The sequence below is a fragment of the Gorilla gorilla genome, chromosome 4, assembly GCF_029281585.2.
Source record: "Gorilla gorilla gorilla isolate KB3781 chromosome 4, NHGRI_mGorGor1-v2.1_pri, whole genome shotgun sequence".
In the NCBI taxonomy this organism is placed as follows: Eukaryota; Metazoa; Chordata; class Mammalia; order Primates; family Hominidae; genus Gorilla; species Gorilla gorilla.
In genome coordinates, this window is record NC_073228.2 from 91528944 (window position 1) to 91545927 (window position 16984).

A 16984-nucleotide genomic window follows, 5' to 3' on the forward strand; every position below is an offset into this window, starting at 1 on the left:
TTTGTATTAGGGCATCTGTGGATTGTGGTTATGAGCAGAAAGTCCTGAAACCAATCCCCCATGGATACTGAAGGATGACTGTATATAGAATCTATAAAGCATTACAAACCACAAAAATGTGGCCAGGTGCAGTGGCTCACGCCTGTAATCCCAGCACTTTGGGAGGCTGAGGCGGGTGGATCACGACGTCAGGAGCTTGAGACCATCCTTGGCTAACACGGTGAAATCCCATCTCTACTAAAAATACAAAAAAAAATTAGCCAGGCGTGTTGGCACGCGCCTGTCGTCCCAGCTACTTGGAAGGCTGAGGCAGGGGAACTGCTTGAACCCGGGAGGCAGAGGTTGCAGTGAGATCACGCCACTGCACTCAAGCCTGGGTGACACAGCAAAACTCCATCTCAAAAAAAACCAAACAAACAAAAAAGCCAGAAAATTGGGCAAAGGGGATAAATAAGCAATACAGAAGAAATATAAGTGACTGTTAAATATGGAAAGTTCAATGTCCCATAATCAAGAAAATGCAAATTAAAATACCAATGTGATACTTTTTCACCCAGACTAGCAAAAGCTAAGCATTGATAATCACCGGTTGTACAATATGTATGAAAAATGCAAAGAAGAAAAAAATGCTACTTATTTCATAAATATACACATATGGATATACGTGCAGAGAAAAGGCTGGCAAAGGTAAACAACTGCTAAGTAACTTCTGAGGTCATGACAGATTTGGGTTTTGATCAAAGGGAACTTTGGTTTCACTTGTATTGACTGACAATGACAAAACAGTTTTTGTGTCATGAAAAATAAAGGTAAAATAATTTTGAAGATCAGGGAAAACAAATATTTAGTCCTAAAGTAGCACTACTCATGGTAGCGAGTACCAGAGCTGGTCCATGAACAGTTTCCAGTTTGCAGTGAGTTAAGTACAAGAATTGTGTTTCGAAAAATTTTTTTTTTTTTTTTTTTGAGACAGAGTCTTGCTCTGTTGCCCAGGTTGGAGTGCAATGGCGTGATCTTGGCTCACTGTGACCCCTCCAGGGTTCAAGCAGTTCTCCCTGCCTCAGTCTTACAAGTAGCTGGGATTACAGGCACCCACCACCACGTCCAGCTGATTATTGTATTTTTAGTAGAGACGGGGTTCGCCATGTTGGCCAGGCTGGTCTCGAACTCCCGACCTCAGGTGATCCGCCCGCCTTAGCCTCCCAAACTGCTGAGATTACAGGCATGAGCCACTGTGCCCGGCCCTAGAAATTTTTAATATCAATTTGATATAATAATTTTATGACTGCTGAATCTAATAAAACTTGAGCTTATGTTTTTGTCTTCACTTTTCTAGTAATTCATTTTTTATTGAATTTTACAAAAGTACACATCTAGTGATTTTTTTTTAAAAAAGTCCTTCGCAGTTTGAGAAGCACCCCTCAAGTACTCATAGATATTCAGAATTTGGCCCAGTACAAGGCAGATGGCAATCTGGAATACAATGTAAGCTATGGCAGTTAAGAATTTTGGATTATGGTCCATTCAGTTACTTAGCTAGAAAGGGTAGGATTAGTAGTTCAGTGGTCTAATCCAGGGGTGGATAAACTTTTTCTTTAAAGAGACAGTAAATATTTTCAGCCTTGCAGGCCCTATAACCAGTTTCTGTTTCAACTACCTAACTTTTCTGCTGTATCATGAAAATAGCCATAGGTGATACATAAACGAATAGGTGTGCTACATTCCAAGAAACTGTGTTCTAAAAACAGCTAGTGGGCTGGATATGCCTGGTAGGTCACAGTTTGCCAACCCCTGGTCTAATCCCATTTCAAAATCAATGCAAAAAGGACATAATCAGTGCTGCAATACTTTTATTCATTAAAGCCAACATTACTTCTCTGTAACCACTCTGAAAAATTCCTGTTACCACTGAAACTGAGGAGTGAATGAAATCCACCAATTTCAAGTTCTATGCTAAACCATGCTTTGTCGTTATACCTATAACTATAATAAAACAACCTCATATTCTGCATACTTCCTAAGTCCGTAGATATTCCCCAACTACAACTGTATAGGTAAGGAATTTGAGTCATGTGTATTTGACATAAAGGCCTTGGAATTGCTGTTCTGGCTTTTCATAGGTATCCAGCAGCACATATTCACCAATTACAGAAATAATACCTCAAATACATCTTAAATATAAGATGCCACAGATAACTCCCATTAAATTTTAACAAATAAGGTATAACTTTAAGTAACAAAATGCATCCCACAGGAAATAGAAAATGGCAGTTTCATTAATCCTAGTACCTGTCCAAATTCCCAACTGCTTAAACACCTAAAAAAGAAAGTTTCAGTGGATCTTTCAATTTGCAAAGCACAAATTGCCAATTTTATGGTGATTTTCACATTCAGCTTACAAATCAATTAAGAGACATTAAAGGTGTTCTTATGGCTAGCCACAAGAAGAAATTAAACGGCCTTTTTTCCTATTGGCTTTGTGGTCACTATAAAGTTTGTCACTGAAAGAAGCATGCCGGGAGGCCGAGGTGGGCGGATCATGAGGTCAGGAGATTGAGACCATCCTGGCTAACACGATGAAACCCCGTCTCTACTAAAAATACAAAAAATTAGCTGGGCGTGGTGGAGGGCGCCTGTAGTCCCAGCTACTCAGGAGGCTGAGGCAGGAGAATGACCTCAACCTGGAAGGCAGAGCTTGCAGTGAGCTGAGATCGCGCCACTGCACTCCAGTCTGGGCAACAGAGCGAGACTCCATCTCAAAGAAAAAAAAAAAAAGAAGTATGCCAACTTTCTCTACTCTAGCTAACAGAAGAAGTCTGGAACAGCATATTTGATCCTCAGACCAGATATCACAACTTCAAAGAGACGAAAGATTAAAAGGACAGGAAAAGGTAAAAGGATTCCTTAGGAAGACCCTGACCCCTGAAATTCCATGAGAAGTAACAGAACAGGACAGAGCCTGCAAGCCAAAGAACATATGAGTCACAGCAGGATCAGAACTGCACAGTGAATGCCGAACTATTACCTTAATCTCATTAGAAATGTCCATTCAATAAAGAAAATCTGATTTAATGGATCAGTCAGCTTTCCTCTAATGAGCAAACACCAATAAAATGATTTACGAACCAGTTGGACTGGATAACAGTTATGTCTATTGATTAACACTGTCACATTAACTTACGTGATTACGTTAAGTGCAAGCTCAGCAGAATGACATCGCTCCAACTTCTGTTTCAGAACAGCAACTTCTTCGGATCTGGGTGGTTCATACTTTTTTACTAAGTTTCTCATGCCTATGTGGATACAAAAAAAGAATTTAAACTGAATAAGCAAACCTCCTTCTCATAGTAAGGGAGCTGGTTACTTTTCCATTTTGTCATAGGAAACAACACTCTTCAAATGACATGGTTATTCTCAGGATTTGCATCATTCTGCATTTCATTCTACATTAAAATCCAATAAGCACTGTATGTTTAGTTCAAGTAATTATGGCTCTCTGCTGTTTAGCCCATATCATATACAGCATAAAGCACACTGTATAATCTAGTATTAATTTTTGGCAAATCCTACTGGGGTCACTTCTTGTTCGGTTTTAAGACTTAAAAAAAAATCCCTAAATGATTTAGTGAACATGTTTTGTTCTCTATCACCAACCATCTTCGTAGTATTCTATTCCATAGATAGTGGGCCAAGAGTATACTTCCTGTTTTCAAAGGAAACTGTTATTACACAACATGCAGTAAAGGGAGGATGCTCAGTAAAAATTTGTTATTAATCCTTTGCTTTAACAAAACGCAAACCCTATACAAAAATGTCCACTTTAGGTTAAAAGCAAACTACTATATCAGTAACTTTATAATTGCAAAAACATCCTCTAGCTGATCTTGTTATTCAACTATAATAAACCAAAGAATACAAATTTCAAGATTAGGGGAATGATGAGAGATCCAATGGGCTTATTATTACTATTAGCCAGCCATGTGATCCAAATGACTACACTACTGACCTATTTCATAATGCAAACAAAGCAGTATTTTTAACTGAATTAATACTTGTAACTCAACACCCTTAGGACAGTATCTATGTTCCAAAAATTACAAATATCTTAGTAGCGTTAAACTTCTGAGTGTTTTATGAAGAGCTGTTTTTATTTCATTTTAAAATAAGTGGAGCAAAATAAAGGTATTGACAAGAAATCAGTAATAAAACTAAGCTATGAAATGAGTACAGTGTAATAAGACCTTTACCTACTATATTCTATGATCCTAACAGCTACAGTCAAATCACAATTAGCTTTTAAAGTGAACCCCCTAGTGGTATAACTAAAGACCTACAGTTTATAATTCATAAATCACAGCCATCATTCTCAAAGAAGGAAGCCCTCAGGATCACTTCGAGCAGAGAATCAAGAAATGATACACAGATGCCCTGAAGCATCTTAAATTTTAAAACACAAAATATATAAAATGTATACCCATTTACTGTCATCGAAGATCAAGATTTCAATCTTATATTCTACTGGTTTAATATTTAATTACAATACACATTTAATTAACAAGAACAATTTACACAAGAAGGTTTGGAAACAAACATGATCGACTTTTAACCCCAAAGAGTAGCTTAGCAGCCATGACCAAGTGTGCCACGGTCAAGAATGGAGAATGCTGGCTAATCCAGCCAATAAGTAAAGTAAAGATTCTACTCAACTCTCAACACCAGCACTAATGACAGGGTTTCTCAACACCAGCACTAATGACTTTTTGGGCTGGATAAGTCTTGGTTATGCAGGGCTGTATTAGTTTCCTGACGTTGCTATTAAAATTATCACAAAAGTGGTGGCTTAAAACAACGGAAGTGTATTCTCTCATAGTTCTGGAGCCCAGAAGTCTGAAATGTTTCACTGTGCCAAAATTAAGGTGCTAGAAGGGCCATACTCTCTCTGGAGGCTCCAGGGATGAATCCATTCCTTGCCTGTTCCAGCTTCCAATGGCTGCCAGCTTCCTTTGGCTTGCAGCCACATCACTCCAATTTTCAAGGCAAGCATCTTTAAATCTTTCTCTGCTGTCTTAACAGTGCCTTCTCTGAGTGTGTCAAATCTCCTTCTACCTTTCTCTTAAAAAAATAATTTATCTACAAAATAGAAGTTCCAAATTTAAACATTATCCTTAAGTTATTTCCCATTACATCTTTTTCAGTGCCTAGTATGTTTATTCTTTAAAAGGATCCTGTTGTCAATCTCTAAATCCTTTCTAAATCTGACTCTATTTTCACTCTTTGCATAAGTTCTATATAAATGAACACTACTTCCTTCTATGTACCTTCTATTTGTTCTAGACCAATGTGTCTTTCATGCTTCCATAATACAGTAATTCAATGAAAAGAAATCTAAACAAAAATCTATGTTATATTTCTAGTTAAACACCAAGAGATTTATTTAGAAAGGAGCTTTGTATTGGAAGAACATTTTGTAAAGTGTTCTCTTTTACTTACTTTTCATTATATCTAGTAACTGTGACAGGCAAGTTCTGTTCTCTTTCAGCATCAGACTCTCTGATAAATAACTAGTAAAGAAAAGAAAAAAAAATCTATTGAAAACATAGCACATTGAGAAAACATGACATCATAAATTATTTTCCTCCATCCTCATCAAAGGCAATTAAAAAATTTTTAGATTTATGAATGTATAATCTGTAACTCCTATGTTTTAAGGATTTATTACCACTTACATTAAAAGATGTTTATTGTTCCTTTAAGTTTAGTGACATTCAGGTACAACCTTTCAGAGGGAAAATAGTATGAAAGCAACAGTAATAGCCAGTATTTATAACATTTATATCTTTTAATATAGAAGCCCAATAAGGCTAACCTTATTTTACAGATGAGGAATCTGAGTTACAGGGATGAACAAGTCATGATCTTGTAACTTGCCCAAAGTAATAAAGCTAGGAAGCAGCCAAACTGGAATCTGGCACTAGTAAGGATTCTCTATTCCCTTAATATGAAAGCCATTTTATCTATAGTTGCACTTCTGTGGAGTAACAGACATTCAAACCAACAAGACTATCACCTAATGCTTTATAAATCTATTGCATCTTATTTGCATCAAGTCCAAATCAAAGGTGTTAAACTTACTTATCAATGTGATATAAAACCCAAATTACCTGTTTTTCTCAGAGCCACTGACAGTATGAAAATATAATTTCTATATTAAAATTTCAGTTACTCTGAAGTTTTACATACCTGAACTTGACCTATGATTGATAAAAGGCGAAATGAACAGATTCTCAAAATGTTAAATAGTTTTTCAAACACAAATGCAAAAAACTTATTTTTCTCTTGGGGGTAATAGTTATAAAAATAGAAAGCAATGCTTTAAGAACTCTTGTTGCTGTCTTTATCCAGATTTATTTAAATTTTATTATAAAGTTTTGATAACTGTTTGATATTACATCATCATTATCTACTGTGGGAATAAATTTTGGATCTGAAAATCAGGAAATCTCCTGACAACTAATCCATTTCTGGCTACCAGTAATTCAAAATAACTAGTTTTTCCTTTCCCTCTCCTACCTAAAATTCCTCCCATTTTTGTCATCTTCCTTTATTTTTACTCTTCATTTCCTTTTGATTTCTTAAGCATAAGGGTCATAGGTTTGGTGCTAAGAGTTGGCTGACTAGACTCATTATCTCTGTGAAGTTAGCAACTCAACCTCAATTTTGAATTTGAACTTATAATATTGTGGTGTTTTAATAAAATCCACAGGCAAATAAGAATACCTAAAGTAGCAGATGAAAAATAAAGCTCTAAATCTGCAAGAAAGAGAAGAAAACCCAGAAATAACGGTAATAATCCTATGATTAATAATCTGAGGCATTATCCAGACTATGACAACAGCACAGGGGCTTTCCCTTTTGAAATCAGCAATAAATGTAAAGCTCATTTCCACATATCCCAAAAATTTGCCTGTAAATCAGCTGTAAGTTAAAAATGTTTGGAAAGCATTTCCCTAAAGAAAAAAAAAAAAAAAAAGAAGGCCCAATGTCTAGTCTCTGGGAATGTTATGAAAGCCTATTAAATTTGCAAGGAGCCAAAAGTATGGCAATTTCAATTTTGCCTTCCTGGAATTATAATGAACTAAACTTCTAAGATGAAATAAATTCATTTGGACCTTCACTGAAGAATTTATAGATGCACTATATACAATGCTTCAAGATTAATCAAACTTTTGGTTATTTGAATTGTGGAAAAGAGGACTTTTGTTCCCTTACAGAATGAAGTCTGCAGGCCAGGTATGGTGGTGTGCACCTGTCACCCCAGCACTTTGGGAGGCCTAGGCAGGAGAGTACTTGAGTCTAGGAGTGACTGAGATGAGCCTAGGCAGCATAGGGAAACCCCAACTCTACAAAAAAACAAAAAGATTAGCCAAGGTGTGGTGGTGTGTGCCTGTGGTCCCAGCTACTCAGCAAGCTGAAGTAGGAGGATCGCTTGAGGCTGGGAGGTTGAGGCTGCAATGAGCTATGACTGTGCCACTGCATTCCAGCCTGGGTGAGAGTGAGATGCTGTCTCAAAAAAAAATAACCAACCAACCCCCACAAAATTAATGGAAGTCCACATCTTAACTCCATATACATCAATAATTTACATGACTATCTTTCCTAACACAGAGATTTATCTTATTCATACTCCTAAAGTGTAGTACAGTGCATAGTAGTACATAAAAGGTATCTAATAAATGTTTGCTTAGTAAATAAGTGGAGATATAAATCACTTTGGGATTAAATGTATACATTTATATACAGTTGGTGAGCTGCGTTTGCAGAGAAGAGGCATATCATGAATAAAATATAAACCTACAATCCCTTATCCTAGATGCAGATGTGTTGCGAAATTCTTATTAATAAGTATTCGTGTCTTAGAAAAGTTATCTGGTGTATATATTATGAAATGTGAAATACCCAAGTGATGTCTGTAATCAGGAATATTAAGATTTTTGCAAGGGAACACAAATATTCCTATTAAGTGAAATAAAAAACTAAATACAATCTGCTCTATTTGCTGCCACCTTATCAATGGATTCTGAAATTATGGATAAGGGATTATAATCATGTAAAATAGTTTTAATTAACTTTAGGAAGTTTTATCATCTTTCTTCCTCAGCTATTTCTAGGAATGAAATCAAGCAGAACCTCAAAGGTCATAAATTGAGAAACTTAATATAGAAACTAAAAATGTCTAATTGGCTGCTAGCTTGTGCTTCAGTTAGTTAACAATATTTAACTTCCATGTGTCATACATGCTCTACAGAAGGGGAATAAAGATAAAACAAGGCAAACATTTGCTGCACTCAAGTTGCTCACCAGTTCACAGGAACTTCTAAATTTGTCATATACTGATAGCTATATCAGTCTTTCAAGGATCACCTGGTTTACTTCTACTTTAATCCTAAATGTATGCTCTTAGTTTAACAGTATTTTTCATGATGTTTAAAGATTTCCTCAAAAGGCAATTTCATTTCTTCTTTTCACCAACCATCCCAGCCACAAGGAATATTAAAGATTACAGTCAGAAATGATTCTATGAATAAATAAACCCAGTGACTGAATTTGACCTAAGTTAAAAAACTAATTAATACCTTTCCATAGTAATTCCAGCCCTGGAGGCACTAGATAAAATGGCAGTCAGGGCAATTTGGGAAGGTGTGTATAAAAGGTAAGCATCCGTCAATGCAATTCTATTAAGAAAGTCATCAGCTGTTTTCCTCAAAATCTCTGGATTCTCCAATATGGGATAGCGGGTCTAGAAAGAAAGTTTGCAAATGTTACCATTTCTGAGGGTTTAAATGGAGTATAACAACAGTTTAAAAATTACACAACTCCTATTAAGAAATATATGCTATAACATATCTAAAGTTCCTAGCACAGTAATTGACACTGTCCTCAATTTACATTAATCCCTTCTCTTGGTCCTTTTCCACCTGAGTAGGAAGGGGAGGGAAGGGAAGCTCTTAGAGATTCCATTGAGTCTAAAGTAGGGCCAAGAAATACATATTCCCAGGTAAATGCTTCTCTCAGGCAACCCAGGTGATTCAAATGTAAGGCCACATTTAGGAATACACCTTATTTTTATATGAAATTCCTTCTATTTAAAATTTGCTTTCAGGAAGAAGTAAATAAAAATGAATCTCGATTTGATTAGAACACACTAGACTTCAAATTCCCACAGAAAAAGTTTTAGAGTATGCCCAAGAGATGTGGAAGACCTCCTAATTCCTGACAGTTCTTCATACCCTATAAAATAAACCATAAATCCTAAGTCCTCAGATATCCATATTCAACACCTAAAGCACTAAGAAAGCTTTTCTACACTCTGAAACAAAATATTCAGAGTCAATTGTGCAAAAATGCCTCACCTGTGATATGAGAAATTCAGACCCACTACTCTGACCACAATGCCTCCCTTTCTAATATATTTACTCATTTACTTCACAGCTGTTCTCCCTCCTCTGAACCTTTGCTCACTTATCCCTCTACTTGCTCCCACTCACCAGTGTCCTCTGGTCCTCATTTCTCTCCTGAATTCCCTGCCCCAATATGCTGCCAACAAATTTCTGGCAAAACCAGAAATTGAACAGTGGTTGAATCCAACAAACTTTCGCTTTGCAACTATACCAAGATTTCTGAGGGCTGCCAGAGAAAACCATACAAGCAGAAGTCTGGTAATGTTACTATAAACTCATGTTCGTTGACCTCAGCAAGGCTCTTAAACACTGCCAAGCAACCACAGTATTTCCACAGACAATTGACTCTATTTTTCAGTGACTGCATAAATATTTTCCATCTGTCTTAATGTCTTTGATAATTCTCAGAAACTCCATCACTCTCAGAAAACTATCTCTTACCAAAGAAAGGCGCTATTTCCTGTCAACACCAAATCCTGAGGCATAACAGTATCCTAACCCATAATTTCCCCTTTTCCACTGTTAAGAGAAAGAGCTATTATTCCCTCTAAGGCCAGTTCTTATACCTTGCTTCCAAATCCCATGCCAACCCCTTCCATCTTACTCCAAAGAGACTATTTTGTATTTCATCTTGCTCTCACTACTAGCTCTTTGCCTCAGTATTTAAATGTGCATCAGTCTCTTCCATAAAACAAAACACAACAACAAAAAAACTCTCACCCAGTCAGAAACCTGGGGGTTCTTCCTCTGTCTTCATCTCTATATGCAATCAATCCTCATGTTCTATTGATTCTACCTAACTACAGGCTAAGCATCACAAATCCAAAAAATTCAAAATCCGAAATGCTCCAAAATCTGAAACTTTCTGAGCACTGACATGACACTCAGGAAATTCTCATTGGAGCATTTCAGATTTTGGATTTGGGATGCTCAACCAGTAAGCACAATGCAAATATTGCAAAATCAAAAAAAAAAAAAAAGTGTAATCCCAAGTACTTTTAGTCCCATATTTTTTAGATAAGGGATACTCATCCTGTATCTCTGAAGCCCAGGAAGCTCTTTCTGTATCCACAACCTTCATACGAGTGAAGCCCAGCACTATCTTTTGCTTGGACTCCTTTAACGGTACCCTGTTATTGACTTAATCTATTCTAATCCATTCTCCACGTTATGCCTGACACATACAGATGCGCGATAAATACCTGATCCATAAGGTTGCCAACATGATCTTTTAAAGCTGCAAATCTAATCATGCCACTCTCTAAATTTAAACCTTTCACTAGCTTCTCTTTGCTGTATTCAAAATCTGTAACATTGTCTCCACAGTCTAGACTCTGCCTTCCACTCTGGCAGCAGCTGTCTGTGATCTCTTCCCCCTGCATTGCTAGGCTCTGTTCAGGCTCTTTAGCACGGAATGGTTTCTTGAATTTGAGCTTCTTACCAGGGAAGTGTCTGATTGGAATGTTCTTCTCTCTCCTATTCCTACTCTGAATTTTATTTTAAATGATACGTTCTCAGAATGTTTTCCTTACCCCTTAATCTGTTATCTCCCTCTAAAATATATTTTCCCCTCTGTATCATTGAACACACTGGATATATGATTGTCTAAAACCTTTAGATTGTAAGGTTCACAAAAGTTGAGACTGTTCCTGTCCTATTTCTGGTTACATCCTCAAGCACAAAGTTTGGCACATAGAAGGTACCCAAATTGAGCCACTGATCTAATATGAATGAACCAATTCCTGATTTGATTCGACTCAGACTATCCAACTTCTCTTTTACAGCCAAACAAAACAACTTAAAAAAGTTGCTTTTGTCAATGTTTGTTTATGTATATTATTGATGCCTACATAGTGACTCAAGTTCACAAACCTCTAAAAATATAAGTCACTTAGCAATCTTCTAGTTTAAGAATTTTTTATGGTTTAAATCAGGCCCAGATCCATGACAATATAATTCAAAGTCAGAAGAGTTATCTTAAGCCTTTATAATAAGCACCGTTCTAAACTCTCAATGGTCTTCATTACATCCCTGGATGTAATGAAGATCACTTAAATGAGATTGCAGATCACTTACATCAGAAACTCTGTAAGTCCCACCCAACAATCTCAGTTAACAATTTCTCCAGATGACTGATGATGCCCACTGAAGTTTGAAAACAACTGCCCTAGATGACCAGGCCAGACCCACAGGTTGTATCCATGCTATAACAACGAAGATGATTATGAGTTTTAAAATTTTGGATTCTTTTGTTAAAGAATAGGAAAGGAGAATGTAGTATTAGTTTATTTTACATCAAGTTTACCTTTAAGTCGATGAGGAAGCCCTCAAATGGTCTGTAAGGATTGTGGACAATAAGGTGGAAATTAAGTTGCTGTATAAGAAGTAGTTCATATTCCAGTATCTGTTCAAGTGCCTTCTCCTGTCCAAGAGGACTTTCCCGAAGGTTTCCAACAAACTGAGGACTAGATACATTGAATTCATCTACTTTGCAGGCCAAAAATGCGCAAGTGAGCCTAGAGGAAAAAATAAGGAGGCAGGAGGCAGGGGGTGGGTGGGGTGGAAGAACATGCATATACTTTGAGAAGTATCTAAATAATTTATTTCTGAAAGTATATTCTATAATTGCCTAATATTCAAAAGTGACTGCTAGACATTGCAAGAATTGTTTTTTAAAAGACAGTTCCTGTTCACACTTCATTAGGAGACATAAGACAACTATAAAATTAGGTCAAACCAATATTGCCATGGCATTCAAACATCACTGACTCAATGACAGTGTTATGCAGTACAACCTAAATATCTGGAAAAACAAATTAACTGAGGAATAAGAGTACTTTGTATAATGTAGATGGAAGAGTTAAAAATAAAGCAATACCCACATATGTACCATATAAGTATGGGAAGAAAAGTAGGTTAAAGGAACATTGTGGAAGGCCATCGGCAGAAGTCTCTAAGGGCATCTGAATAAGGGACTATTATTTAAGGGACAAACTTGTGAAATTCACCTGGCCACTTCATGCTGTTCAGTATGAGAAAACAGTAAGAAAGCTACTGTAAAAAACAGTTGGCAGTGAGATCAAGGGCCTAATCTTGACTGGTGGAAATGGGAATCAAAAAGAGAAAACAGGTACAATGTCATTGAGAGCAAACTCTTTGATGAGTTTCATACTAATTTCATCTTTAATGATAGACACAGCGCTCAGCAGAGAGCAGCAACAACAGACCTTTGTTCAACTGAAATGAGTATGAAGCTATAGGATCCATAAACTGACTGGATGTGGGAGGGGCCACTATAAATGATTCTCAGTCTGAACAACTGGAAGAACAAAGGTGTCTAATAGGAAGAGATGTTAGAGAAGTAGCTAATTTGAGAAAAACAAAATTTGAATCTGGACAAGCTGAAGTTCAGATGCCATCAGAATTACTGAAGTACAGGTAAATAGAGATCTCAAGTTCTGAATAAAAAAAAAAAAATAGAATTCAAGTCTAAATTACCCTGTATTAGGAAGTCAGTTCTCTCTCTCTCTCTCTCTCTCTCTCTCTCTCTCTCTCTCTCACAATTCTCTCCTCCCAAAAAATACTCAAAAGAGTATAAAGGTCTTCTTAAATGAAAACAATATATTAGACAGACATACTCACATTATTATCCTGGGGTGATATTCCATTACTGAGTTATTAAGATAAAAACGTTTGAAATACATACAAGCCGTACCCTAAGGGTTAAAAAAAATATATCATCAGGATCTAGTCACAAATGTTAAATGTTACATTTTGTGAAACAGAACTTATTTATGGAAAGGTTTCTTTGTAGAGATTACCCAGAAAAATACTAATACTCATTAATTCTTCTTTAATCAAAACAAATTGTGATGAATTACTACAGAAATGCCATAGCCAAAAGATTCTTTCCCATCCTTTGCTTGTCTATCCCCAGCCTACTCTGGCTAATCCTTCCTATGGTCACTGGATTTAAAAATACGTGTGTGTGTGTGTGTGTGTGTGTGTGTGTATTAGAAATCAGACTATCAAAAATGTTCTGAATTAGATAAATTCAGGAAGAAAAATACAAACGTTCACAGATTAACCAATCTTATAAAAATACTGACAAAAAAAACATGGGCAAGGCAATAAGCCTTCTCTCTAAAGCCACTCCATATTTGTGATATAACCATGTACCCATTCCATGATTTGTGATCACTGCTGCCAACTGAATGGCAGAAGCAGCACTACCATTTATTGAATGTATACCATGTGCCAGACTCTGTGCTAAGCACGAAACTATCATCATGTTTTAATCCTTACAACAGCTTGGTGAAGTACTACTATCTCTACAGAGAAGGAAACTGAGTATCAATGAGGTTAACTGACTTATCTAGGTCACACAGCTAATAAGGAACAGGAATGAATTCAAGTAAGACCTGCCTGTACTTTTAACCATTATATCATTTGGCTGGAACCAATGAAATAACCACTTATCTATTTTATGATAGAAAAAAGAATATTTCCTTTTAAGTATTTTAAAAGTTTAGTTTTGTCATTATGTAAAACAAAAAATTATTCACCAATGATAAACATGTTATTTAAAAATAAATTCCATAAAGAAGTTCATTAAAGGATTTTTTCTTCATTTGATAAGATCACTTAAATTTACTGCCTCATTTTACAGTTCTTTTGTAAGAACAAGCCAAATCTGAAGATATAAACTAATCAAGTATACCTAAAACTCTCTCTGAATCTTTGACATCTCAGATGAAAAAAACATTATAAATTCTATGGACTTAATATTTTCAACATACTTCAATTTTTTTTCAACTATAAAAATGGAGATAATTTCCTAGAAAATTATTCTCTACTGGGTCGTAAGCTAGTCACACTGTATAACTTTAAAACTTAACAGACTTTTACTTAAGATATACTTTTATATTTGGTCTTCACAACAAACCAGTGAGAGAATAACGTAAAAACATTATGAACACCCTCCCACTCTACCTTTTTTATCTTTCTGCTTTTTAATCTCAGCTACCTGTTTCTCCTCATGGTTGCCCACCCCAGCAAAAAACAAATAGGTCCTCAGAACCATACATCTAAAACAATAAGACAATCTTTTTAACCAAAGATAAAACTCCAGCTTCTACTAATCAAGGCTTAAAAAAATCTTATGGTATCAGTTTCAGCTGGGGCATATGATTACCAATGATGAATGAATGCATTATTTCAAACATTTATTGGGTGTCACGGAGTTGGAAAAGCAGTAGTCTATGTTCTAGTCCCAGTCCTATGGCTCACTAGTTGAGAACTTAGAGGAAAGTAATTTATTTTTTTTCTTTCTTTATGACATTACCTGACCTCAAATTTTTTTCTGACCACAAAGTGAGACTTGAAATACTTTTGAAGATATGATACAGCAACTCATGATTTAAGGCCTGTATTGAAAAATATATAATGTGCCAAAAACTAATTAATTGTAACTAAGGTGAATTTTTAAGACCTGAGTGGACAGGGAATTTAGAAGAGGTCAAATTTCACAAGCCAACTAAAGGACATTATATTTCATCACCACTGTAACTTACCACAACAGACCTTGGCATTGCTGGCTTAAACACCGAACAGAATTCCAATAACCTTTTCTCATAGTATTTGCAGAGTGTCATTTCTTCATGAGGCTCAAGAAAGACTGGATCATTCGGAAGAACCTTTAGATCAACAATTACAACACAAGTTCAATGAATTCAATGAATTAATTGTAAAACATTTTTCTCTATCTAGATTAAATTTAGTTTATATATCCAACGAAGGGTATACATCACGCCTCATTTTCTTTATAGATTCGCTAATCATTACACAAAATAGCTGTAGGAAAATATTTAATAAGCTAAAACTGTACCATCATTTCACGACTTTTCGGAATGTCAGCTAGACCTTTGCTTCATTAAAGTATAAACAATCATGACAGGCTGTGTGCACATGCTCACAGTTGTGATATCATTATTTATAAATTAAAAAGTAGACAGACTTTTTAAAATATGATTGGAAAGCTTCCAACATCCGTTTCTCGGTCAGTCATTACGTCACAAGTTGTAAAAAAACGGCAAATGCTTCAATAAATTTCTGTTATTTTAAGCTACCCAGTTTGTGGTGATTTTTTTAAGGCAGCCCTTAGGAAACTAATTCAGGTGCTAAAATCAGTGATATGAAATAGATGTGAATTAAAGGTAGAAAGTAAAGTAACTCAGTATCGGTAATTTGCAGGTACTGAACACTTGCTGGAGTGGAGCTTGTAGGAAAGATTAAACCAGTCCGAGAGCTGTAACAGAAGGAACTTGGCTAGCGGGCCACAGTCCAAACCATCTTCAGTCACTTGGTTTGTACTTGGTCTCTGGTCTCCCTCCCTCATCCAACCCATTCACCACGAGGTTGCTAGAGCGCTATTTCCAGAACGGAAATCTGATAAGGTTAGCTTCCCATTTTAAATATTTCAAAGGTTCCTCATCCTTTCAGTGGAAATGTTAAACGCCTCACTTCCACTTACAAGTTCCCTTCCTACCCTCCCCAGCCATTCCTGCACAGGTACTCAACTTCGGCCACATACGACCACAAACACGTCCACGCACCAGCTCTGTAACTTCTGACCTCCCTCCCACTCTGAACGGTAGTTCTGACTGCCTGGAACGTCCTTTCTCATTTTCTCCGCATTGGCTACCGGGAAAAACCTTCCCCAACATCACCTCTTGACAAGTGAACGGCTCTTGCCACGCACTACTTAACACACTACTTACTCTCTTCTTCACTACGTTACAAAGACTGGTTACTTGTCTGCCATTCGACGACGGGGATGGCGTTGTTCGTCTTTGTACCCACGGAACCTGGCAAGGTGCTCGCTTATTTTGATAGATAAACGCACTCCGCGCCGCAGAGGCAGAGAAACGACGGAGCGAGATTGTCCTGGGAGCCAGAAGAGCTCCCGCAGCTGCTCAGAATTTAGTGACCGGGCAACTGGGCAACCGTTGGGAAAACCTCACCTTCCCGTTGGCCACGGCTTTGCATCTGAATTTGCGGTTGGCGTCGGCCCGCAGTCTTGCCAGCTGCTCCTCGCTGGAGAAAGTCCAGTGCCGCTTCTGACTACTGTTGTGGTACATTGTGGAATTGTGACCAGGTCCAGAGAGTCTGCAGACGAGAACCCAAACACATCAGCGTCCTGGCGTAAAACACCCGTACACCCACCGAAGATCTCGCGGAAGCCTAGGGCGTCCGGCCAGCCGGCGCGGGCGCGCTGACGTCACGATTACGCGGCCAGCCCGTGCGCAGTTGTATTTCCGGAGCGGACTAGGAAGAGACCGTATCCCGGGTTCGTTAGGGCGCCCGCTGAGACGTAAGTGGGCGGAGCCTAGAGAGCGCTCCTCTCGGTGAGCCTGGGACATAGCTCCGCCCCTTCCAGGCAAGATTTAAAGGAGAAGCGCCCTGCAAGAGTGTTCAAGGGGCATAAACTGAGGGTATGGAGTAGGCAGATGTAAATTCACAGGGGA

General features: G+C 37.2%; 1 protein-coding gene across 8 annotated transcripts in view; it reads right to left on the reverse strand.

The window, feature by feature from the left end:
* Positions 1 to 16759, reverse strand: part of CCNH (cyclin H) — a 101586-nt gene extending 84827 nt beyond the window's left edge. For 7 of the 8 annotated variants that reach the window (XR_010133878.1, XR_002006056.4, XR_010133877.1 and 4 more), the window contains exons 1-7: positions 16481 to 16759; positions 15032 to 15154; positions 13101 to 13174; positions 11764 to 11974; positions 8634 to 8797; positions 5491 to 5561; positions 3182 to 3293 (exon numbers count right to left, since the gene is read on the reverse strand). Coding sequence is in view for 4 of the 8 variants with exons in the window: in XM_055388737.2 (XP_055244712.1) it covers positions 3182 to 3293; positions 5491 to 5561; positions 8634 to 8797; positions 11764 to 11974; positions 13101 to 13174; positions 15032 to 15154; positions 16481 to 16597 (872 nt within the window). In the remaining 4 variants the exon portion in view is untranslated. The other variant, XM_055388738.2, reaches the window with a different exon arrangement.
* Between the last annotated feature and the right edge of the window lie 225 nt (positions 16760 to 16984).